We start from the raw sequence: 24,421 nt of genomic DNA on the forward strand, positions 1-24,421 counted from the left end.
TGTACCATCCAGTGTACAGTCTGGTATACACTCCAGTGTACAGTCCAATAGTCATATACATCCAGCGTACAGCCCAGTGTAGTATATACTCCAGGGTACAGTCCAATATACACTCGTGTACATCCGGTGTTCAGGCCAATGTACAGCCCAGTGTTGAGTCCAGTATACACTCATGTATGTCCAGTGTACCATCCAATGTACAGTCTGGTATACATTCCAGTGTACTGCCCTATTCACTGTTCCTTGAAATAAGCCTAGCCTGGCTTATTAATGTTACACAGTGGAATTTATATAAAGCCCTTGATTCCTTATTTATATGAATGTGACATTTTCCAGGAACTCAGAACCTTATCCAATTGGATAAGTGAGGGGAAATAGAGGGATACATGAGGAAAATAAGGTCCAGATATATTACGGCAACTTCCCCAACGTCAAGAGCTATTTAACAGAAAAGGCTTCCCTCTGCATTTTTCCATCCCACTTTGGTTTTCTTTTTCATGAAGTTATATAAAGAAGCCCACAGCAACAGACAAAAAGAAGAGGACTTCCCTGGTGGTTCAGTGGTTAAGACTCTGTGTTTCCAATGGAGGGGACTCAGGTTGGATCCCTGGTCAGGGAATTAAGGTACCATATGACTCAGGGTGTGGCCAAAAAAAAAGACATGAGAGTTCATTCTTCATTTTATTTGCATGTCCCACAGTGACTCATCCCAAATACTGAATTCAAAAGACAAACTGCAGCTCCTCAATGTTAGCACTAATTTATGGTAACAATCATTTCTTTTAAATATCTTATTTTACCCTTCATTTGAAATTGCAAACTAAAGTATATATTTACATGTATGTTTATATACAAAATAACTTCGAAAACAAATTAATCCCAATCTTGGTCCAAGAATTCCCACTTTAGAAGCGGGAGGAGTACTGTGCTATATACACTCTTCCAAGTCACTGCAGACTTGGCGAGTTCCCAGTATTCATTCACAGATGGTTCCCCTTTAAGCTTAATGAACCAAGTACTTCATTTCTGAGTAAATCAGAGGAAATATTACAGAACACGCTCTGTACAATACAGCACCGCTACTGAAAATGGCTCGGGGTTTTGTAATCCAAGGTTCCGATTTAAAGCAAAAATAGGTAGCATAGACTGCGACGCCAAAGAAGTGTCCAATTAAAACCAGAGGATTGGGAGATAATCTGTAATGGGAAAAAACACATATACATATAATTAAGACCCCACAATTAAAACTGACTCAGAGATTCCAACTGTGTATCATCTATAAAGGTAAATATACACTCAACATTTTAGGGGACTTTACAAGCTTGTATCTGCTGGTCAAGGGACAAATTAAAAACTTTTTCTTACAAGAAACTACTTTGACTTGACTCCCTCCTGTCAGAGAAGCCAGTCACTTATCTTAGTTTATATGAATTGTATGTCCTGAGCTGCTTTCTTTCATTAATCTTGAGATCTCGGCCTGAAATAGCCTGGCCTATGGAGTCTAGATCTTTCAAAAGGTAACAGTGTTGACACTCAGAACGTGGACAAAGGAGAAAAGCCTTAAGGAATTTCACTTTGCAGACTTTCTAAGAATAATGCTACATATGTCTGCACCGTCAGAACTGAGTTCCATGAGTTCCACACGTCAATAGAATTCAACGTTAAATATAAACCTCTATTATTCATGGTTCCCATGTATCAGGTCCAGGGCCACAAACCCACAAGCAAACAAGCAAGCTGCTCGTTTAATCAAGGGTTTTAGCCTCATCTACTCACCAACTCAGGATCAACACTGTTGCCCAGAACTAAAACGCAGGATTGAATACTGCCTTTTTCATTTCCCTGGGAACATTTTGATTGGGATACTAATCAGTAATAAAATGATGACATGCAGCAGGTAGAGCAATTAGCAGTGATTCATAAGTCAAACTTCCCAGGTGGCACTAGTGGTAAAGAACCTGCCTGCCAATGCAGGAGGCATAAGATATGCAGGTTCAATCCCTGGGTCGGGAAGATCCCCTGGAGAAGGAAATGGCAACCCACTCCAGTACGCTTGCCTGGAGAATCCCCATGGACAGAGGAGCCTGGTGGGCTACAGTCCACGGGGCTGCAAAGAGTTGGACACGACTGAGCGACTGAGCAGCACAGCATAAACCAAACAGTCCTAAGAAAATCTGGAGTATCTGTTTCCTGTGTCATCAGAGCAACTTACACGGAAAGCAGCCCAACCGGACCTGCAACACATTTTCCACCAAGTTTGAAATAAAAAAAACAGGCTTTTCTCAGTTGATGTAGGGAATCTAAAATAAAAGTTTAAAATTACTCTCAATCAAAATACTCATACATTTACATGGGGTACTAATGATATGTCAGGAAAAAAATGAATATGTAACATTTATTACATCTTATCCATTTCTTAAAAATCTAGTGTTAGCATTTTAGCCACCCAAGATTTCTTTTAAATTTCATAATGAAGACTACATAGTAATTCACAAATGAATAAACTTTTTTGTGCTAGTAAATAATTACCAAACATGTAGGCCTTGGAAGTTACGAGTTATTTAAAAAGCTATCTCCTTGATTGTGTTGTAAATTCATTTAAGTGATGCCAAATATTTTGTACATTCTTTTCTTACAAAAACACAATTCTAGAAACCAGAATAAAGGTCTCTAAGATGCCCGGGGCGTATCTCTGAGCAGTAAATTATCAAGTGAATAATAATGCCTTATATCTAAAATTTTATTACACTTTTCAAAATAATTCATTAAACCCTCACAACATAGTATAGTCAATAACCTTTTTTTAATAGTATAGAATGAATGTTCTTCAAGTATACCTCGATTATTCTTTACAACAGATAAAAAAGATTACAACAGGTAAACTTTTACTCCAATAAAGCCCATTCCTCCTTCAGTATCTCACAGCTCTGTTGTTTTCTGGGTAGATTCAAACTCTTAAGAAACAGAGCTGAGAAAAGCTTAGAAAGAAGAGCTTAGAAAAACTCCAAATTTAGTTCTCTTCTTGCCCAATCAGCCACCGTAACTTTCATGCTCAACTAGCAAGAGAGATTTGCTTGGCACATCACAACACGTTGTCTTTTGTTTTAGCAAGAATGATGGTTAGCAGGGCTGCACGAAGTATCTGTACTGTGTCATCCCTGGTAATCAGATCACCAAAGCAAGGAGCACTAGCACCCCAGCCAGGTCACAGAAACAGCTTTCTTGTATTACAAATACCCGAGGTAATGGGATTAGAGTTATGTTCTTTAAAAAAAAAAACTTTCTATTTTGTACTGGGACTTACACTTATTCTTGAAAACCTAAAGGTCTCGTCTCACTAGCACCACTCACTAACGTGTACATGGCCACGGCGGGGAAGTGGCACGGGTGACTTTTCCTCCATCTCTAGCCCTGTTTCTAAGTCATGTTTTCCTTCGTGTTAGACTGACCATCACCCTCTACCATACGGAAACAGAAACAAAAGCCTTTCAGTAGTAAAGTGGGAATATCTCACATGAGTAAAAGGTGGATACCTTCTGCTTGTGCATTTTAATAGGAGACAAAAATCTAGGTTTGACACGAAGCTCATTTTAATTTTACAAAATACTGTTTCGAAAAGAAATTGCAACTACTGTCTGGGAACAAAAAGGATTAACACTACCTTGCCCTTTAATTCATGGTCAGAAAGATCTTCCATCACAATCTTCTGCATTTGGGGAACGCGTGATGTGACGTGGACCAGAGGAATGAATAATGCCACATGACTGAGGCACTGTTACTAAGGTTGTCTAAAGAGGGAACGGTTTCCCACACACAGTGGTGGAGACATGATGATTAGCCAAAATTGTGCTCAAGGATGGGGTCAAAAAGGACTTATCGACTTGGAAGCTGGCAAACTCAGGAAACATTTCTATTTCTGGCCTAATTACTAACTTTTTGTAATTCAGTTCCCTTCCTGTGCTAAAAATCTATAATTTAGTAACAGTCATTCAAAATAGCTGCACTTACCATCTGTGGCAGAAAATAATTCATAAAGAGCCTGAGCAAGGACATTCACAACAAAGGAATGAGACTTTTTTCTTGTCCAATAAAATGATTTTTTGGCCTAAAAAAGAGAAAGATCACCTACTATATGATAAGGGTTTAAGAAGCACAAACTAATGTTTATAATCCCCTAAACTGATACCCTGAGGACCATCTACTAGAAATTATGTCTTGTTCAACATTTACACTCCCATCAAAAAAATAAAAATCTCCAGAGGAACAAGTTACATCTCTGAGGCTAAGTGGCCCATGTAATCTCCAAACCAGAAATTCTAGAAGATTCAGAGGTTGCAAGTCACATTCTTAATCCTGAACAAGACTGTTTAAGAATCACTACTAAGGACCATACTCCCAAGTACACATCTCCTCTGCAAAGCCCCATTCATCTTAGGTCCCAGAAAAAAATCTATTTTGAGATATTTTTGTCAAAGAATATCTCACCTGGAAAACAGCTGCATCATCATAAAGGTCAGGGATACCCTTCAGCAATTTTCTCCACAGTTTTATATCATTAAAAACAACAGTCATTCCTCCACCAGTAAGAGGATGCCTCATATTATATGCATCTCCCAAAAGAAGAACACCTGTAAAAAGAGAACTTAGATCATGACGTCATCCTGGAGCATCCTTTAAGATCCAAAGAAAACAAAAAACAAACCCCCCCCCAAAAAAACCTACTCTATTAATAATTTATAAACATTATGAATATCAGCTAGTAAAATAGAATACTAAAATACTAAATACTAAACCTATTAAAATACTAATACTAAACCATGACTAAAATTTACCCAGGCAAAAAAATTCAAGAGTTGATTCAATTACTATTTATTAGGTAACTAATATGTGCCAGATGCTAGGGATACAGTGAGGACAGGAGTGATCCCTGCCCTCGAAAAACTCACATGTGAATCTAAGGTTCAGTAAGACAAGTCAAAATATGTGTAAGGCCTCTTTCATGAAAAAAAACCAACATACAGGCATCCATGCATAAAAAGCAAGTCTTTTACAAGGGAAAAAATCAAGAATTTGTTGGCATTTCACAGTAATACTTGCTGCCTGCATATTATAGAGATCTATATGGTTCTAAGGGAATATGCAGATTTTCCAAACACATCAGAAGTTAGTTTAGAAGAATAAACCTTGATTGAACCAGCCCCTTGCATCACAACCACAGAAGCAGAAAGCTCTGCACTCTGACTCGAGGTACAGCATCTCTTGACTGCGGTCCTGACTCTAAGATTCCCGCCCTTTGTCAGCCTGACTCATGACCCATGACTTAGAGGGACAGTTAAACAAAGCACGTATTTAATTTTCTGTCTTAGTGAAATAAAACAATCATAATAAAAGTGGTATGGTGGCAGAATTATGGATCATTTTCTGTAATGTCACAATATACTATATAATTATAGAATGCACATATATTAATTTATGAAAAAGTAGCTTGTAAATTTTAATCCAAGTTTTTTTGTGGATTAGTGTAATACCTTCACTAGAAACCACTAGCTATACCCAGCTTTTATTCCTCCTCCTCAACTGGGATATGTTCCCAAAGCGTGCTCTTTGCATCAGTTCGGCACTGGCTTTCATTCTGCTTGGTATTATAGTTTATTTCTGTGACTGGCACATTATGACGCATGTCTCTCCACAGCAAACAACAGCTGTTTATGTTCGGGAACCACAGTATATCAATAGCTCTCGTTCACACCTCTCCTCCAGGCTCCACACTCCTGTTTCCAATGGGCCTCCACTCGGCCACTCCAATGACCTCCCAGCCGTCACATCGCTGTGTCCAAAAATGAACTCATTATCTCCCCACACTTCCCTAAGTCCAATGTCAGCAAATACGTGGCAAAATACCTAAGCCTGAAACCTGGAATCCATCAAGAGACCTCGCGCTCTCTTATTACCATTAATCACTGAGTTTCATGTATTCCAAACCCTAGATGTTACCAAAATCCTTACTCTACCTTCTGCTTTTATTGTTACTTTACACCTTCTAGGATGGCTACGGCAAAAGGACAGATACTAATAAACGTTGTCGAGGATGTGGAGAAATTGGAACCCTCATATATTGTTAATGGAAATGGAAGATGGATCAGCCACTTTGGAAAACAATTTGTCAGTTGCTCAAAGCATTACAGAGAGTTAGGACCCAGCAATTCTATTCCTAGGAATATAACTAAGAAAAATGAAAATAAATGTCCACACAGTAACTCATATACAGGTATGAACTAAAAGTGGAAATAATCCAAATGTCTATCACTTGATGAATAGTCAAGATGTAATATATCCACACATGGGGTAGTAGTTGGCTGTAAAACTAAATGAAAGACTGATACATGTTACAACATGGATGAACCTCAAAGAAGCCAGGTACAAAGGATCACACTGTATGATGACATTTATAGGAAATGTCCAGAACAGGCACATCTAGAGAGACAGAAAGTAAGTTAATGGTGGTCTGGGGTTTGGGAGGAAATGAGCAGTGACTACTAATGGTTACATCCTTTCATTCCAGCATGATAAAAACGTTCTGAAATTGACTGTGGTGATGTTTCCACCAACCTATGAATATACTAAAAACCAATGAACTGTACACTTTAAATGGGTGAACTATGTGATCTGTGAATTATCTCTCGATAAAGATATTATAAACAAAAAAGAACTTTTCAATGACCTTGCGCTGTCTATAGGATTAAAGCTAAATATCTTTTGCCTCTCTACCACTCTGCCACCTCTCCTACGCTCCAGGGGTCTAGGAAGCTACTTAAGTGCTTTTCTCAGCCATGCTGGCTTTTGCAGATATTGTTCTGCCTACTCAGAAGTCCCTCATCTCACTGTCCAGCTTTGTCTCCAGAGCAACGTCTTCCCTAATTACCCTTCCTGCTTCACAGGCTTGCTCCCTGCCTTGTACACCCCACTCCTTCACAGTGAATCTGGGGTACCAAGAGTGGGCTTTCATTACAGCATTTATCAGCAGTGTTCTGAAATTATTTACATCTCTCCCTGGAAAACTGCCTTCTCTAGATTAAGGACTGTACTTAATTAAGTTTTATTTTCAATAACTCAAACAGTGACCTATGTATACTCAATACTAAGTAATAAATATCATAAAACTAATTTTGGTATGCACTAATTACAATAATCTATTTTCTGTACATTATAAACTGTACCACATATATGTCATTTGGAATACGGAATTAGAATATTTGGAATATCTTTATAAAATTGGTCCAATAAGATAATACCTCGTTTGTTTACTGGTGAAGAAGGGAGGAAGCTTGCTGGCATCGATCTCAAACGTGAATTCTGAGAGGCTTCTAGGAATGGTCCTTTCAGGTGATCTGCAATAAAGCCCGCCCCACCAAATAAATGGTGTATAACATTCTAATTTCAAATTATCACATTTTCTTATCAAGTATATACAAATACATACTACATATCTGTGACTGTTGTTACAAATATCCCTTGTGAAAAATCGAGAACTAATTATTAACGAACTGTTCATTAAGCAGATAGTTGTTCCTGCTAAGGGATGGCTAATTAATTAATGTAAATAGATACAGAGCTGTATGAACAAAAACCTAGAGGAAGAAATCCAGATGAGATGATAAGACAAGGAGGAAAACCACCCACCTTTCTTCCAAATGATTACCAACAGGTATATATTTAACATCTATTTTATTGTCACCACCATATTCTATAAGAACAGATGAAATATACCACCAATTCACAAACAGGAGGGTATGTGTACAGTAAAAAAAAAAAAAGGGTTAGATGTAGACAGTACTATCTCTTGAGGAGCTCTAGTTTCTTCATCTAGAATGAAACAGATTAATTCATCTCTGTGATACTTCCCAGTTTCAAAGTTTCATGCTTCCACTTTATAAAAAATGAATTTGCTTTTCATACAATTCCCATTGTAATCTGGGAAAACAAGAGCAGAATGACTGTGTTGAAACTATTCCCTTCCTCCAATGAATAGAATTTCCATAACGTAACTAATATGAACATAAACCTACAAACGTTTCTCTCCCTGATCACAGGGCAGTCTTCTCCAGCTATGCTTTGGACTGGGGGGAAAAAACAATCTACAGTAAAAGAAAAAAAATGCTAAATATACCACATTATTAATTATCCTCTTCCTAAATACACATAACTCATTCTTTCCATCTGAAAGCTTCAAAATGGCTTAACTGAATGAAAATGTATTGAAGTACTGAAAATGTCATTATTAAAAATCTAAATTGGTCCATGTGTACCTTAATTTCTACTGATATTCTGTTAGTAAACGGTGCTTTTGCTTAGTTTAAAAAATAATGTTCCTTAGTTTAAAAACTAACTTGAAAACCCAGAATATTTAAACAAATGTATTTACATCCAGGATAATCTGCTATTACTATAATCATAATTTGCGAGCAGAGTTTTCCTTTCAATTTTATCAATATTCTTAATAATTTTTGTTACATGTCTTTCTTACACCTTCCCATTCTCAAAAAATAATTTTAGTGAGGGTTTAACAAAGACATTAAATCTCATGAAGCCTTTCTGTACTCAACTCAAACTAAGAGATCTTTAAGACCCCTTATAGCTCTTGTGTTCCCAGGGCAGGGACATATGAGCACACAGACCTGCTCTCAACCTTGGCTCTGTCCCTTACTAAAGGTTTATGTTTGGAGAAGCTAATTAACTTCTCTGCATCTTAGTCTCCTCATCTGCTAAATGGAGATCATGATCATGCCTACCTCGGGTGGTTGTGTAGATTAAATTATGTTTGTAAAACACCTCTTACATAGTAGACAATCAATAGTGGCAGCTATCATTTCTACAAAAACCAAGCACAAAAAGTAATTACGTATAAGAGATATTTCAAGAATTCAGATATCTAGACTGCTATCCAGACTACCTTAAAAATACCATATATGCCACTATTAATGATTACTCACAAAACTACACTTTTATTATTACTGTGAAAAAATACACTGAAACTATTTTCTTTATTTTCTGTGCAGATTTTTTTCTGTGCTAGTTTAAATAGTTTATCCAGCTCCACTGTACCTGACTGACTAGATGAAATGTTTCAGCTGCCATTCTCATCTTTCAGCCTAGTTTAGACAAAGCTTTAGTGAGAACTGGAGATGGAGAGTCTTTGGTGAGACTGACTTACAGACTATAGATTACAATGCAGTGAAAGGCTATTCTTACCAGGTAACTGTGGGTAGATATTTTCCGTCATGTATTCTCTCAAATTCCTTGGCATGTCTCCTCGGACGTCCACAAGTACTCGAGTTTCGTTAGGTGAAATTTGGTAGATGAGAACTGGACTTGGGTTAGCTAAAATAAGTTCGGCATGATTTGCTTTAAACTGTGGTGCATTCTAGGAAAATGAATAAATAAAATATTTTTAATAACTTGCAAATTTCAAGTGGCTTTTATCTTCTACAATTGCATTTCTACAATACCTCCATAAGGAAGCCAACAAAATGTGAAGAAATGGAAACTTTATTGGAGATCAGGTTTTTCCTGAACTTGGAGAAAAGTCCATCTGCAACAACAGTCAATGGAGCATGTAGTTCCTACAACAAAAACAAAGAACACTCAGCTAAATGGTGAGAAATACACAGTGAAAAGACTGTTCTTTTAAAGTGTACATAAACAAATTTAAACACATTATGGGACATTACAGAGTACCTGGAGACAATGCTCTCATGAAGGAACTCTCAAGTGGGCTGAGGTTAATGAATGACCCATCTTTAGAGATACTTTCACCTTCCACCAAAGTCCTACCATTCCAAACCACCTGGGATTAAGTCACTTCAATGGACACTGGGGGAAACTGCGACAAGCAAGCACAGCCCAAAGAAAACTGAATCACACTACAAATCCCAAGGACTAGTCACATTCTAGAATTTTTTAACCCCACATAGTGCTTTCAATCAACGGCTATGGCTCAGAAGAATTTTTGTACACTTATATTACCTTGCAATCGCCCCCATTAGAGTAATTCCTAGGAGGTAGCTACCCTATGTAAGAATCAACAGATAGACTTTTGACTTTCTCCTCTGTTCTAAACCAACATGAACAAATACTAGAAACTATTTTATTCAGCTATTTCCCCAGAGAGTCTCTTAGTTTTCACCTTTCTTATTTCAACAATAGTTTATATTATAATTATTTCTTTCATGCTTGAATCCTTCCTTTTCGCATCTTCCAGTTCCCCTCTACCTCTCCGCTAGGGTACATTTCTCATTTCCGTTTTTAATACAGTTAACATCATGGAGTTTGTTTCCAAAGTTATTTGAACAGCATTCTGCAGTGCTCTAAAGAACAATGTGTTGCAATCTAGCTCAGAGAGTTTGGAGACATCTCAGTCCATTTGATGAATAATAAATTTGTGGGCCTACTTTTCTTAAAGGAGTAGGAGGAAAAGAAAATAAAAATCTCTCAGGAAAAGCTAATATCTGCTACATCTCACCTTGATGTCTCCAGTCTCTTTATCCTTGTACTGAACTCCCATCACAGCATCATCTTCTTCTAGTAACTGCAGCACAGTGCCCTCAATAAACTTTGCACTAAAAGATAAACAAACAAATTCTCTGGTAGCACAACTGAAAAATTTAAATAAGGAATGAAAAATTCCTTTTTCCTATCTCCAGTTTACCCTAAACTGGACACACATGTACATAGAAAAAGGGATGGAATGACAAAAAGCAAAAACATCAATGGGTTTTAAAATTAGCTGAGGTTATAATTTTCTAATTTTTTAAGACGGAATATATGTAACTAATGTAATGACTTTTCAGAAAAGCATTTTAAAAAGTAACATGAGGTTTTATCTCAATTCATTAAAAAATAAAATACATGGAGAAAAATTTTACATACCCACTAGAGTTTTGTTGTGTTGATGAATATACACAAGAAATACATCATGGATAATTTTTACAATCTCCTCTATATTTTTAAGTATTTTTCTATTTTTCTAAAATGAATATATTCTACTTTCATAGATATCAAATTCTTCAAGTTTTAAGAATAATCAATTCATTTCTCCTTTTGCTTCATCAACATTTAAGCCAACATTAAGCCTTTATCAGGGCTTCCCCAATAGCTCAATTGGTAAAGAATCTGCCTACAATGCAGGAGACCCCAGTTCAATTCCTGCGTCAGGAAGATCCGCTGGAGAAAGGATAGGCTACCCACTCCAGTATTCTTGGGCTTCCCTTGTGGCTCAGCTGGTAAAGAATCCGCCTGCAATACAGGAGACCTGGGTTCGATCCCTGGGTTGGGAAGATCCCCTGGAGAAGGGAAAGGCTACCCACTCCAGTATTCTGGCCTGGAGAATTCCATGGACTGTACAGTCCATGGGGTCGCAAAACGTTGGACACAATTGAGGGACTTGCACTTTCACTTTCAAGCCTTTGTCGATGACATGAGGATTCTCATGTTTAAAACTTAAACCGCAATTATAGTGTACAGGGCTAGAAGTAAATATAAGCTAATAATTAAAAGAAGAAGCCCTTTAAAACTGTCAATCACTATACTGTACATCTGTAATTTACCTACTGCTGGTGCTAAGTCATGTCAGTCATGTCCTACTCTGTGCGACCCCATAGACTGCAGCCCACCAGGCTCCCCCATCCCTGAGATTCTCCAGGCAAGAACACTGGAGTGGGTTGCCATTTCCTTTTCCAATCATGAAAGTGAAAAGTGAAGGGAAGCTGCTCAGTCGTGTCCGACTCTTAGCGACCCCATGGACTACAGCCTACTAGGCTCCTCCGCCCATGGGATTTTCCAGGCAAGAGCAATGGAGTATATCAATTATAATTCAAAAAGAGAGAGAGAGGGACACCTAGCCCGTCCTGTCAGTCCAGGTCCTAAGTATGAATGCAACAGGGATTTTCTCTTTAAACTCCTCTGTCCTGACTTTTAATAAAAAGCACCATAACCACAAATTCCAACTCCCAAATGAGCACATATGAACTTAATTACAATGACTACATCACAGAGAACCACATAAAAATCACACATTGAATCACAGGAAAATTCTCAATAGTTCTAATCATTCAAACAATCTATATGATATTCTTAACAAAGGCTGAAGAATTAACATTCTTCTAACTTATGGTTTATTCTAGTACAACAGCTATGCTCTAACCTATACCCAAACATTTATGAAAATGTATAAAACAGTATTTGTACAAAGGCCAAGTTAAACATGTTTAACAGCAAAATCGGAAGCTGAGCCTTACTTGGGCTCTGCCATGGCTGCTTTCCGGAGACGCATGATGAATCTTCCATGATGGAAAGCTCTTCCACTCTGTACATGATTGTTCTCTGACAGAGGGAAAGGAATCTGAACCTCTGTTTTGCTTTCCTGATCATGAATTATGTAGCCATTTACAACCTGGGCATCAATACCTTCCACTGTATCTGCAAAACAATACAGCTTTTTAAAAAAGTTAGTTTTTTGTAATATGCCCAGAGTTACAATAACCACCAAGAGGACACAGACATGGAAAATGAGTTTCTGTGTTCATAAAGCTATGACGCCATTTGGAAGACTGGACGGTAACAGAACTATTTCAGAACCTTAATGCTTCTGGAAGACAACAGTCTTAGCAAATTTGTAATATCATAAAAGGTAAATATATACATATAAAATTTATTCATTAAAATTCATAGGAAAAATATTCAGACCCTAATAATAACAGGGAAAATGTACAGATGATTCATACTACAAAGAAACATTGAACATGTCAGGAAAACAATGTTCAAAACTTGATTTAAAAAAAAAAAATCAATGAAATAAAACTGAAACAAGAAGACACCAAATCTATCAAAGTTGCTGGTGAAATAATGATAAAATGGATAAACTGTATATATTACTGGTCACATCATAAACTAGTAACATTTTAGAAAATAAGTACAGCAATAACTATCAAGAACCAAGAAGAAGTTAGCACCCTTTAATGTAATAATATTAGTCTTGTAATCCATCTAAGATATTCATCCTAAAGATACAATTCATATTTTTAGTAATTATTGAAACTATATATAAAAACAGATTCGTGACCTCTAATAAATAAATGTAAAAAAAGAATAACTGTAAATAACCTAAATATGAATATAAATTAGGTAAAGTACATTATAAAGTATTAACTGAGAAAATACTATGAACAGGCTTAAAATTATGATAAAGAATGGATAACAGTATTAGAAATGTTTGTGAGCATGTATTTAGCATGTATTTTAAAAGTCACATACTACAAATATATTTAAATACATTAAAATACAATATTGAGGATTAAGTCTATTAAAATAATTTCATTTCTGATGAAAGGAAAACTTTATAATAAACAATTTTACCACATATCTATGCCAAGATCAAAATAAATCAGCTTTTTTCTGATACGCTTTTTAGTTACACTTAAAGTCCAGTCAGGGACAAGCTGGAAGAATACTTGTCAAACATCCCACCTAGGAGCCAAGTTAGTTAGTTTTTTGGTTTGGCTTTCTAAATTATTCCAGCTAAAATTCAGTCAGAGAAAAGTACACAGGTATCATAGAAGCTGCCAATTAGCAGTGCATTCAATCTGGATCTTGGCAAACTGCCAATCTTTACCAGCTTACATGTTTGAAACCCATCTAGTATTTCCACTTTTGTTTTGTCCAGCTACTGAAGTAAACTTATTTTTCTTAACTCATATCATGCAAGAACTTCTAAGTGCTAAGACCAGAACATGTGCAAAGTATACGGCAGCGGCACAGTGAATTTCCCCTTGGGTTAGCTATCTCAAGACGAAGTATATAAACAAGGTCTGCTGTAAGATTTGAAACATCTGCCTCTCACAATTTGATTGGTGAAATCAAATATGATAGACTTTGGCACTTTCCCTTTCTTAACCAGGCAGTCAGGAGGATGGCATCCTAAACCTCAATCAAATTCACGCCTGATGTTCAATGATAAAGGTGACACAATCCTGCCTCAGGGTACTGTCCCACCTGTCTCTGGTGACCCTCGCAGAGAGAGTGGCGGTCAGGGAAGGGGCAGAGGCCGGGGGCCTGCCTTCTCCGCAGTCCGCCCTCTCCGCTGGGGCCGGGGCCCTGCTGCCTCCTGCTTCTCCTCTCTGTCTGCTCCTTCCCAGTCTCAGCCCTCTTACTCGGCACCTGCTCTCACTGACCTGCTCTCTACCTTAGAGTACCCCAGGAGTCATCCTAGGCCTCTTCTTGGCAACGCCATGCAGCCTTCTTTAAATACCACAACTCCTCTTTCTCATACCCCTCACCATCTCATCCATCAGCAGCAGGTCCTACTGACTCTTCCAAATATATTCCCAGAATGTCACCAAGTCCCCCACCACTAGGGCCATGCCCCTGATCCAAGCCATCAACTTAGTTTCCGCAATAACTTCCTAACAGGTCTCCCTGCTTCCGACTTGCCACTTCATGATCTAGTCTTCTTCTTCTACACATTAACAAGAATACTTTAAATTGATACTTCAAATCATACTTCTAAGAGGTGAAATCTAGGAACTTCCTCTTCTTGAAATTCTCCAATGGCTTCCCTTTGGAATAAAAATCTAATCCATATAGTGGGCCACCAGGGAATCCATCTCCATTCTCCATCTGACCTTTCCTCTAATTTAAACCACTCAATTCAACACAATTCTCCTTTCCTGCTCTTCAAAGAGGCCACAGGCTCACTCCTCCCCATCAGGCTTCACCCCATGATGCTCTCTCTGCCTGGAAAGAGCTTTTCTTCCTCCAGACAGCCCTAGGGCTCTCCTTCCCCTTCCCTTCAGTCCTTCCCTCAAACATCACCTTCTCAGTAAGGCTTTCCCTTCCCCCGCCCGCTCCATCATTTAGAAGTGCACTCCCTGTCTCTCTTTTCTGAGTCTTATCCTCTAAATTTTATTGATTCATCTTTTATCACCATCTTCTACACGAGCACCTAGAATGTATGCTCCGTGAGGGCTGGAACCTGTTTTGTTCACTACTGTAGCCTCAGCACCTAGAACAGTACTTACAATATAGCCAATGCTTAATGAATATGTTAAATGAAAGAGTGAATGTCGCCCCTTAGTCACCTCCCCGCCAGCCTGATCTTCTCCATTACCCCACAGACAACGCTCCATCTGGTGTCGAAACACCCCTCCTGTATCCTCACATCTACACGCCACCTCTGCCCTGATTCTGTTTTCTGTTAGAGAAAAACTTGAGAGTAGTTTGCTAGCCTCAAATTTTTTCATCTCCCTTTCACTTCAGTCCAGGTTTCGTCTACGCAGCTCCACCAAAACACCTTGTCAGTCTCACAGCAACTTCCAAATGGCCGAATCCCATGGCACTTCCTATGCACTGTTCCGACCTGACCCTTCATTAGCAAACCATGATATGGCTGCTTTCCTTTCTTGATATGTACCCATCCCCTCCTGCGAGAAACACTTTCCTCTGTTGGATTAAGGACACCAAACGCTCCTGGCTCTTTCCTGTCCTTCTACAGGCTCCTTCTCAGTCCTCCAGCAAGCTTCCCTTCTTCCACCCAAATTCTAAATGTCAGTTTCCCAGGACTTGGTTTATTCTGTCTTCTCTTTTTTCTCTGCACACTCTTAGCTGGTCTCCATCACTGCTGTGGCTTTTAAGTACTACAAACATGCTGACATCTCTGAAATACCTACCCCAGCCAGCTCAAAGCACTCATTCCTCTACACTTAAGATTCATATTCTCAACTAAACAGTCCACTTGTCTATCTCCATGGGTCTCCCGACTTCCTCTCAGAGCTGGTCCTCTCTAAGTTTTCTTATCAGCAAATGGCATTGCATCCACCAGCTGTTCAAATCAAAACGTTAAGAATCATTTTTTAATACCCTGTCTTCTCATACCTCACACCAATCCTTTGCTAAGTCAAGCCATTCCTGTCTCTTAATTTGGTCACAAACCTGTCCACTTCTCTTTACGTGCTCTGCTAACATGTTAGTCCAAACCACCATCATATGCCATTTGGACTTGGCAATAAGCTCCCACTAGACTCCTTACACTGACTCTTGCTATCCCACCACCACAGTCTTGTAGTTCTATTCACCACACAATATCCACATATTCTTTCAAAATAGCATCCTAGAAAAGTGCACACACTCCTTAGCTGGTCTCCATCACTGCTGAGGCTTTTAAGTACTTTTAAGTACAGGATGGTGATTACAGCCATGAAATTAAAAGACGCTTGCTCCTTGGAAGGAAAGTTATGACCAACCTAGACAGCATATTAAAAAGCAGAGACATTACTTTCCCAACAAAGGTCCATCTTGTCAAGGCTATGGTTTTTCCAGTAGTCATGTATGGATGTGAGAGTTGGACTGTAAAGAAAGCTGAGCGCCGAAGAACTGACGCTTTTGAACTGTGGTGTTGGAGAAGACTCTTGAGAGTCTGTTGGACAGCAAGGAGATCCAACCAGTCCATCCTAAAGGAGATCAGTCCTGGGTGTTCATTGGAGGGACTGATGTTGAAGCTGAAACTCCAATACTTTGGCCACCTGATGCGGAGAGCTGACTCATTTGAAAAGACCCTGATGCTGGGAAGGGTTGAGGGCAGGAGGAGAAGGGGACGACAGAGGATGAGATGGCTGGATGGCATCACCAACTCAATGGACATGGGTTTGAGTGGACTCCGGGAGTTGGTGATGGACAGGGAGGCCTGGTGTACTGCAGTTCATGGGGCCGTAAAGAGTCAGACGCGACTGAACGACTGAACTAAAGTGCAGGATGTGATTCAATGGTAAACTGTGAAATGAAATTTCAAGCTGTGAATTGTAGACTTGGGTAAAATCATGCAAGTATTTAAAAAGTAAAATAAATCTCAGATTTAGGAATATATGTAGGTCCTGGGCGGCTTCTCGGGTGGCTCAGTGGGTAAAGAATCCTCCTGCAATGCAGGAGACGTGGGTTCAATCCCTGGGTCAGGAAGATCCCTTGGAACAGGAAATGGCAACCCTCTCTAGTATTTCTGCCTGGAGAATCCCATAGACAGAGGAGCCTGGCGGGCTACAGTCCACAGTGTCGCAAAGAGTTGAACATGTCTGAGCATGCACACACGTAGGTATTGAGTCAGGATATAAGAAGTGCTCGTCATTGTGAAGAGCTCTCAAGTTCTGAAGCCTTTAGAGGCATAAACAGGATCCTGTCATACTCCTGTTCCACTGCCTTCAAAGTCCTGCAGGACTAGCAGCTGCCTAACTCTCCAATCTCAATCCCAAGTCCCACTCCTTTCCCCATTACCCAATACTTTCTGACTACACTGGTCGCCTCTTCAGTACACTGAATAAAATAGCAAACACTTACATAGTGCTTACTACAGACCAGGAATTGTTCTGACTGCTTTATCTTTATGCTTGAATTCAATTAATCCTCTTAATAACCTATGAGTCAAGGACTCTAAATGTGCCTCTTTTACAGATGAGTAAACTAGAGAGAGATTTCCCTGGTGGCTCAGAGGTAAAGAATCTGCCTGCCAAAGAAGGAGACTCATGTTCAGTCCTGGGTCAGGAAGATCCCCTAGAGGAGGAAATGGCATCTCACTCTAGTACTCTCGCCTGGGAAATCCCATGGACAGAGGAGCCTGGCGGGCTACAGTCCATGCACGAACAGTCAGATTTAAAGACTAAACAACAGCGACAAACTTAACACACAAGTGGTTAAGTAACTTTTCCAAGATCACACAGCTTTTTAAGTGCCTAAGCTGTATTCAAACCCAGGCAATCTAGTGCCAGAATCAATGCTGGTAATTACTACAACATCATGCCCACCCTAAATGCCAAGCAAGCTCTCTCTCAATTCCCAGACTTATTTTGCACTCTGAACCCCAAGACAGGATCACTGATCTTATTCACCAGTTTATCCTTGGCACCCAGTATAGCACCTCATACCAAGCAAACAGCAAAAATACTTCCTAAATGAAGAGTATTTAAAAAGCACTGGATTAATGGATGAATGATCCTTAAATAAAAGGTTCTAAAACAGATACATCACATGTACTCTACAAATGATAGTTCACTTCATCTTTCACTAAATTTCATTCCTCATTCCAAGTTGAAGTTTTCCAGTCTTCAACTTTGACCATTACAATTTTTTAGCCACTTTTATCTCACAAAGGCTACTTCATGTTTCCTCATGCTTATCTTCTCCTTTGCTTTCATTTTCATGCAAATTTGTTGATAAATGTATAACCTTTATACATGAAGATAAAATGGAATACCCTTTTCCCAGTCATAGCAGAGTGCTTGCTTATGTCACAATAACTCCTAAAAATCACTATGAACCTACCTTCAAGACCAAGGTCTTTCAGGACATAATAACCACCTGGCTGAAGAAATTCTCCAAGGATCCGGTCAGGCTCTTTTAAATCTCTCTCAATTACCGTCACCTTTCTTCCATCTCTGGAAAGCACTGCGGCCAAAGCAGAGCCAAGGACACCAGATCCCACAATGATAACTTCTGGATCATTTTGAGAAGAGGTCAGCGTAGAGGCAGCTGTTCCTATTAAGGTTGTTTCTGAAATACTGGTCCCTTTTTTGCACTGTTAAAAAAAAAAAAGAATTATGTAGCCACATTTGTTGTCTTTAAATCATACTACTACTATACAGGCACAGTGAACGCTTGCAGCTTAGGTAAAAACTATACCCTAAATATTATCAAACCAAATGAACAGTTATGTTTTTAAATCCAGATCATATATAAAAAACAATAATATCTAAATACTGGTTAAACAAAAATGGATAACAATACTCCAGTAAAATTAAACTTATGTTCCATCCTCCAAATATATTTAGAAAATGCTGTCACATATTTAGAAATACACAATAGGCCAATGATAACACATGTTTACAAGGGACTTCTAAGTCTCACAGGGAAAATTCTATCCTATTTACTCAATTCTTCATATACATACTGAGCATCCACCAGATACAAATCATGTACAGCTTCTGATATGATTTCATGCACCCTTTAGATATTTCCACTATTTGTCTTCATTTTCTCCCTCTCGATTTTCATCTGAAAAATCTATCTTAATCTAAAATCACTTTTTATACAACAAAAAGACTGTCAAATTCTGGCCAGGGATCTATTAATTGAGAATACATGCCTTACATTTCCAAAAGAATAACTCATTCTGTCCCTTGGAATTCAACCTGTTTGCAGTTTTAGTCCTTGACATATAAGAACATATTTACCTTCCTTTTCCCCCATCCTGATACTCTTAAGGGAACTTGGTCAAACAAGTGACCCTCCAGTTTAAGAATAAGAACAAACATTAAAACTATCACCGGTTGGGCTGACAGTAAAAACCATACCTTTGATTATAAGATGAAAAAGGGCTGTTTTGAGAGATTTATGCCGATTGAGCATAACAGTACCTATTACAGTTGTTTTTTTTAATGAATAATTTAGTATTATAGTAAGCATTTTTTGTTGGTATGTGGAGTCACAAATATGAATACATTCAGACACAGAGTTGCAAGGAACCATCTTCCTGGGGTTCTCTGACCTTAACAATTAAGATAAGGTTAAATGTCATTTTGAAAGGGTTTTAATAAAAGACCTCAAGCAAAAAAGGGAAAGTTACTCAGTCATGTCCAACTGAGCTATCAGGGAAGCCCTCAAGCAAACAGTTCTCAGTTTAGTTGCTCAGTCATGTCCAACTCTTTGTGACCCCATGGACTGCAGCACACCACGCTTCCCTGTCCATTACCAACTCTCCGAGCTTACTCAAACTCATGTCCATAGAGTCAGTGATGTCATCTAACCATCTCATCCTCTGTCGTCCAAAAGGAAGAACACATTTACCTTCCTTTTCCCCCATTCTGATACTGTTAAGGGAACTTGGTCAAACAAGTGGCCCTCCAGTTTAGGAATAAGAACAAACATTTTTGTCAGGCAAAAAGGAAGGAGAGAAAACCTAAAATCCTTTAGAATTTTAAATCTCTGTGATCTAATATTCATCTGCCCTCTATAATGACCTGGGCCCTATCCACTATTTTTTTTTAATCATTTCTCTTAGAAAAATTACATTTTCACAACAGAACCTACTATTTCTCTCAGTATTAACAGCCAGAACAACTGACTATATTTAAAACCCCTTCTGTCATTTTTTTGGCTCAGATGGTAAAGAATCTACTTGCAATGCAGAAGACCCAGGTTTGATCCCTGGGTCAGGAAGACCCCCTGGAGAAGGAAATGTCAACTCACTCCAGTATTCTTACCTGGAATACTGGACAGGAATTCCCTGGACAGAAGAGCCTGGAGGGCTACAGTCCATGGAGTCACAAAGAGTCAGAAACACCTGAGCCACTTTCACTTGTCATTTTAGCCATTGTTTATTAGCCCTTCCAAACACACATACACAATCCTGGAAGGAGAACTCTGGAGAAAGTTGCCTTTCAGAGCCTGGTCAATAGATGAAGCACTAATGGGAACTTAATATAGTCTACGGGCTCCCAGGTATTAAGGAAACAAGCAGAGAGCCTGGGGTATTTGCAAAATGGAACCAATACTGACTGCTGTAATTCAACTTCCAACCACCAAATTTCTCTTCAGTATGATGGCATTCCAGCCTCCTGGACTAATGCTCAGTGGCCCTAAGGGACATCATTTCAGGTAACAGTAGCAAAGACTTCAAATTGAAGATTAAAGATTCCCATTCCTCCAACCCACACCCACCCCATCACTGAATTCAGCACCATTCCAAAGGTTCCTAACAGATGGAGACTAATACGAATAACAACTATTTACCAGACAGTTATGTACCAGGCATTTGGCAAACATTAAATCAATCAATTCGCTAACTACTGGCAAGGTTAATGCCGTTTCCACCTAACAGAAGAGGTAACTGACTCTTCCAGAAAGTAAGTAACTTGCCTAAAGTCTCACAGTCAGCAGTGGGGGAGCAAAACTTCTAAACCAAACCGCCTCTCTTCTTAAACTGTGTTGATCTATATGGCTCCGGAACCCTGAAGGAGTGAATGGCTGTGTAGGCCACACTCACTTACACCAAGTCGCCGTCATCCCTTACTTGGCCTACTGCAGGAGTGTCTCAGCACACATCCCTGCTTCCGTTCTTGGCCTCCTACAATCCATTCTCCACACAGAAACTAGAATGTTCTTTTTAAAAAGTGAAAGTCAGGGACTCTCCTGGCAGTCCAGCGGTTAAGACTTCGCCTTCCGATGCAGGGGATGTGGGTTTGATCCCTGGTCGGGGAGCTAAATTCCACATGCCTCGTGGCCAAAACCAGAACAAAATATGGAAGCAATATTGTAACAAATTCAATAAAGACTTAAACAAATAATAAATAAAAAGTAAAAATCAAGTATCATTACTCACATACTTTAATCCTCCAGTGCTCTTGGGGAAAAGTATAAAACACCCAAGGCCAACAAGGCCCTAAATATTCTGGCCTCAATGATCTTTTCCCCCTGTCATATCTCTCACCATTGTCCTCCTCTACTGTCTCTGCAGGGACCAAACATTAATTATTCACCTAACCTAGGACACTGATTTGCTCAAGGCTCCACTGGTAAGGGGAGAAGACGGTGTTTTGCCTAAGACTTTAAAACACTGAGCATTTTTACTCTGCCAGCTGTTCTGTGACTTTCCCCAGGCAGCTGTCCCTTCTTAGCAACGGGCTTACCTGCAGCAGCTTTCTTCTTCCTTCCCAGGTTCAAACACAATCCTTACCAAAGGATTTAAATAAAACTATTTTTCCATCACAGACAGTGATTCAGTCCTACTGACTTGAACATTTCACCTTTCCTTAATCAAACGTAGTTCGTTTAGCTCCGCACCACCAACACTAAATGAAACAAAGGTTTTCCATCATTTCTAAGAGAGCCAAGGATGTGGTCAAGAACAGTCAAGAGCTTAAACAAAACAAAAATACCAAAACCATCTATGTCAGAATTCGTACCAGAATATCTAACTTGCAGCCTTTCACCCTTTAAATTACCGTATTTACATCTTGGTGATCGCAGTCCTAATTTTAATACAAGACACTCATACATGTGGCCACTTCGAATTCAACCTACCCTCCTAGACCCCAGCTGCTCTTTATTTTCTGATCCAGCGGGGGATTTGGCCCAGAAGAAGCCAATGAAAGGCAAAGCTGACAGAATATAGGAGAAGCCCGCCAACTGGGAGCCGCTCTGCCGGCGCCCGAGGAGGGCCCCGCTCCGGTAGCGATAAGACAGCACAAGCCCCAGCGACAGGAACACCAGCACGCACAGCAACAGCTCCTTGTTGGCCAGAGAGACGAAGTCTCCGCATTTCTTATAAAAATAGGTGAAAGTGGCGATGCCGAGAAAAGTCCACATGGTTTAAAGGCTTCTTCGGTGACTCCGGATCAACGTCAGGAGATCCTTTTTTTTTTCCCCCGGTAGGGTTTTGGTGTTTAGAGCTCTCCCCAAAATGTGTTGCCAAAAAGGAGCGTGGGGGACCGGCTAAAGTCCAGGAAACACCGTCACGGGATTACAATTCAAATCAGAGGAATCTACAAAATCGTATAAAGTTGGTATAAAAGTACGTGAAGACGGGAACGTTCTCCAGGATTTAAAGAAGAGTATTTAAAAATCTCCAACAGCTCCCGATCAGACTCTCCCCTTTCAGGCAATCCATCTATGGGGGGTGGGAGGTGCTGGGAGAGCTGGGGATCCTGGGGGGTTAATTCCGGATAATGTATTAAATTTTGTTGTTGGTTTGTCGTGCAGTGAAATTGCTCTTCGCTCTCACTAGCAGCAGGTGTCCTTTTGGGAGAGCAACAGGGAGACAAACATCAAAGAAATATCTTGCGCTGGGGAACTGCGGCTTCCCCGGGTCGGAACGCTCGAGGGCTGAGACAGCGCGGAGAGAGCTCCTTCTCTTGCCCGGGACCTCCACGCTCAGAGGGAAACGTCGGACGGGGCAGCCTTCTCCCACCAAAGATGGCCTCGGACTCGAGACTGCGGCTCCAGAACTGGGAAGCGTAGCCCCTACCTCCAGACTTCCTCCTCCCCGCGGCTCCAGAGGCACCGGTCCCCGAACCTTCACCCAGCTGAACGGCACTTTCCAGGGCGCTCCCCCCTCAGAGAGAAGCTGCGGCGGCGGCTCCCGACCGACTTATCATCAGCATCCCTCGCGGGCGGCGGCAGCCCTCCCAGCGCAGCGCTTCCGCAGTAACCAGAGTAACCGCCTGGCGCCCACTTCGTCGCCCGGCCGCGTGAGCCTCGCCGGCGTTTGGGCTCGACCCCGGCGAGGGACCAGTGGGCGGGACTCCGCCCACTGTCACCGCCCCCTGACGCCGCCAGCCAATGAGAGCGAGCGCCGCGCTGTAGGCCGAGATGGCGCTATGCCGTGTTTGGCCAATCGCAGGCGGCGCGGCTCGCGCGGTGACGCCCAGAGAGGCGCTAGGACGAGGTTGCGTGGTGTCGGGTGGGGGCGTGGGGATGGGGGCCGGCTGCCGGATGGGCGGGTGGGAAGGCACTGGCTGGCTCTGGAGGGAGTGGAGCTGGTGGGCGTCATGCCCTGAGTGTCACGGGCCCAGCCGCTGGGATCCTATCCAGAAAGAGGTGGAGCTGGTTCCGAGGAAACCCCGCGGTGCTTTCGCCGCCTCGGCAAGTCTCCATTCATCTGGCCGCTCTGTGGATGGGTCGCTACGTGCCGGGCCCAGGTGTCAGAGAGAGGAATCAGACACAGCCTTTCTGGCCTGTGCCTACCGTGTGGTAGGCGGCGGTAAAAAAGCTACAGGTGCGTGGAGAACGTGACATTCACGGCTGAATCTGCAAGAAGGTGTGGGTAGGCGTCTGGCAGAGGAAGAAAGGAGGGGATATGCCCGATGTTCCCTTCCTTTACCCCAAATTGTCAGGCAACTGTGCACTTTGTCACTGTACCCAGGCTGAAGATACATGTATGCGCGCTGCCCTTTCTTCTCAAAATCAGAAACGGTGAAGGGTGCGTGGCAAAGCAAAATAAACAGAGATGTGTCATAAGTGCCCTGAAAAAGTGGGTGGGCGGGGGGGGGGGGGGGCACCATGGAAACGGGAGGCAGTCCTTCACTGCCTGGAGTGAATCAAGCAAGGCCTTCCGGCGAGTTACATGAATTTTGTCCAGAACAGGCATTCTAGAGGGAACAGTAGAAGTCGGCAAGATTCACAGGTGAGAGATGGACGTTGTTACGGGAAAAAAAAAAAAAGCCCTGAAACTTCCTAGAATTTACTGAGAGCTAAGACCAGTGCCTTTGTTCACCTTACTGTAACCCTGTACTGCCTATTTTAAACTCGAAGTGAAGTGAAGTCGCTAAGTCGTGTCCGACTCTCTGCGACCCCATGGAATGTAGCCTACCAGGCTCCTCCGTCCCTGGGA

At 40.7% G+C, this 24,421-nt stretch overlaps 1 protein-coding gene across 1 annotated transcript; it reads right to left on the reverse strand.

The window, feature by feature from the left end:
- Positions 1-745: 745 nt before the first annotated feature.
- On the reverse strand, positions 746-23,110 carry SQLE (squalene epoxidase). Its single transcript, XM_052651858.1, has 11 exons — positions 22,114-23,110; positions 18,358-18,610; positions 12,294-12,474; positions 10,520-10,616; positions 9,507-9,620; positions 9,250-9,421; positions 7,293-7,388; positions 4,486-4,628; positions 4,009-4,105; positions 2,213-2,300; positions 746-1,196 (listed from the first exon to the last, which is right to left on the reverse strand). Exons 1-11 carry the CDS (start codon positions 22,396-22,398, stop codon positions 1,004-1,006), a joined length of 1,719 nt encoding a protein of 572 aa, XP_052507818.1. The 5' UTR covers positions 22,399-23,110; the 3' UTR covers positions 746-1,003.
- Between the last annotated feature and the right edge of the window lie 1,311 nt (positions 23,111-24,421).

Source organism: Budorcas taxicolor, chromosome 14, assembly GCF_023091745.1.
Source record: "Budorcas taxicolor isolate Tak-1 chromosome 14, Takin1.1, whole genome shotgun sequence".
In the NCBI taxonomy this organism is placed as follows: domain Eukaryota; kingdom Metazoa; phylum Chordata; class Mammalia; order Artiodactyla; family Bovidae; genus Budorcas; species Budorcas taxicolor.